This window comes from Austrofundulus limnaeus, unplaced genomic scaffold (genome assembly GCF_001266775.1).
Source record: "Austrofundulus limnaeus strain Quisiro unplaced genomic scaffold, Austrofundulus_limnaeus-1.0 Scaffold961, whole genome shotgun sequence".
NCBI lineage: Eukaryota > Metazoa > Chordata > Actinopteri > Cyprinodontiformes > Rivulidae > Austrofundulus > Austrofundulus limnaeus.
Window position 1 is genome coordinate 147,364 of NW_013953363.1, and position 2,408 is coordinate 149,771.

Genomic DNA, 2,408 nt, shown 5'->3' on the forward strand with positions numbered 1-2,408 from the left:
ATATATAAGTTTGTGCTGTAAACTGCAATAGTTTTAACGTCAGTAAAAACAAACTAAAAAATACAAATTATTTCATGTCACAAAGAATTGTTTAATGAATTTATTTATATCAAAAAGAAATAGTTTTCAGTTTCACAATGATGCAGGCTGTATCTGAAGCTGGCACACACTTTTTTTCCTCCTTTTTCTTTGGAAATGTTGAAAAACAGAAATACTGGATCTAGAAAATATCTGAATAAACCAACCTGTCTGACAACGTGACTTTTTATGTTTATGATGCTCAATCATTACATTACTGTCTGTCATTAGTGAGTCTATGATAATTTTTGAATTATAATGCTGTCTAACTAGTCAACAATCCAATAAAGTCCATATTTACATGTTTAATATCAGTAAATAATATATTTGACAACAGATAAAATCGATTTTAAATAAGGTTAAACATGAACATTGAAGCTGTTTCATGTTAGCATACAGGTTTTACGATTAAAATAATTTTGGTTAAATGTGCGTAATATTTACCTGTGAAACATAACCCTTTTATCTTTTGTAACCATGTTGTAACAATTTCTACAGTTTATAGCAAAGTATTTGTACCATTTGTACATTTATAAAGTGTTTGTTTGCACCGCGCTACGTTCTGCTCATTGATTTCAATGGTTAGCATTAGCATTAGCTCAATGCATAAAAATCCCCCTTGTGAAGCCACGCCCAGGTCATGTGATGCCCAATCCAGTAATATATATCAATGGGATAATCAGCCTGATGATGTTGCTCTTCTGTGTTGGCCCATTCTTTTGAACAGCGTCTGCTTTGTTTCCCTGTTGTATAACTGGTCACAGTCCTCCTGACACTTAACAGCATACACAATATTACTCTGTGCCAGGGGACCAGATCTGGGGTTTGACAGCTACTGGGACGTGATGTTTAGAGAATAAACATCTCATCTTCTCTGAAACTCCAGCAACATTTGGAATGACGACTGGTCAGAGTCTGGGCCTGAGGTCTTCCTTTTCACCCCGTGGCTGGCTGGAGTCCAGTTTGTTCCAGGGCCTGTTTTGTGTGTGATTTCTCCTTTACCCTGGCTCCTGGGTTATATTAGTTACCATTTACTCTAAAAATGCACTTTGTTGATCAGTTGAAGGAAACCGGAGTACCTGAAGAAAACATGGGTGACATTTATTTGATTTGCCAATTTAAAAACTTATTATGTTGCACAATATTATGCATGGCAGTCTTCTCTCCCATGCTTTCTTTACAGTGACACATTTCATCCATCCAGCTTGCCAGGAAACTAAACTCCCTCCAGGTTTTCTCTTTTGCTAATTAAAGCAACGTGGCTAATACACTCATTATGTATAACTTCAAAGTCCAGCTGATGCCATGGTGTAGGATAACACTCATGCCGTATCCAAATCACCCAAAAGATACTATGAAAAAAGACACTTTTTTTTGACAAAATAACAATATACACATAAGACATTTCTTGGCTCCAGTTTAGAGTGTTTTCTTTTGACTTTTTGCAGATCCTGGATGAAGTGGAGAAGAGGAGGGCCATTTCTCCTGCTCTCGTGCAGCCTTTCATGAGAGGCATCATGGAGGCTCCCTTCCCTGCCCCTGGAAGGACAATCACTGTCAAAAACTTCCTGCCTGGTTCTGGGACAGAGGTGAGCTGATGGTCGAGCTTTTCGCCAGTTGTCCAGTTCAAGAAGAAACAAAAGTTTGTATGCTTTGTCATAACGTGCCCTGTGTTGTGTCACCTCTCTTGCTAACAGGTGATAGAACTGTGTCGACCATCAGATTCCCGTCTGGAACACGTGGACTTCGAGTGTCTCTTCTCTTCGTTAAACCTCCGTCTGCTGCTCCGAGTTTTTGCCTCTCTGCTTCTTGAGCGCCGGGTCATATTTACTGCAGACAAACTCAGGTTGGCTGGTTACAGAAAATGACTTTTTAAAATGTTTAATAACCAAAGATGAGTCATTCGGCAAATTTCCATCTCCCTTTTTGCGCATGAACTTATTTTCAAAAAACACTAAAACCACCTCGTGAGAGTTTTCAGTGAATACTAACCGTGTTTCCATCAAGGCTTTTTTATGCGCATTTAGAAGTGTCGTATTAAAAATGCGAAAAAAAAGTCGGATGGAAACAGCTAAATTCGAAAAAAAAATCCTCAATTCGCTAAAAACGTTTTTACGCTCACTTGAGGTGGTTTTTGGATGATTCGCAAAGTAGTTAATGAGCAAAACGGGAGATGGAAACATGTTTGCCGAATAAATTCTGATGTAGCGCATATTTACCTCATGTGACGTTCAGCTGTTTCTGCTTTCCTGCCTCATCCTGGCATAGTTGCACGTGCCTTTCTGCTGCGTAGTTTAACATTGTGTTTATTTCCCTACGTCTCCTGGCAG

General features: G+C 38.7%; 1 protein-coding gene across 1 annotated transcript in view; it reads left to right on the top strand.

Annotated features, from left to right (window-relative positions):
• LOC106533529 (DENN domain-containing protein 2A) overlaps positions 1 to 1,924 on the top strand; it is a gene marked incomplete at its 3' end in the record, with an annotated part of 102,980 nt that extends 101,056 nt beyond the window's left edge. The window contains 2 exon segments of the mRNA XM_014029871.1: positions 1,527 to 1,667; positions 1,776 to 1,924. Of these exon segments, the coding sequence (XP_013885325.1) occupies positions 1,527 to 1,667; positions 1,776 to 1,924 (290 nt within the window).
• Between the last annotated feature and the right edge of the window lie 484 nt (positions 1,925 to 2,408).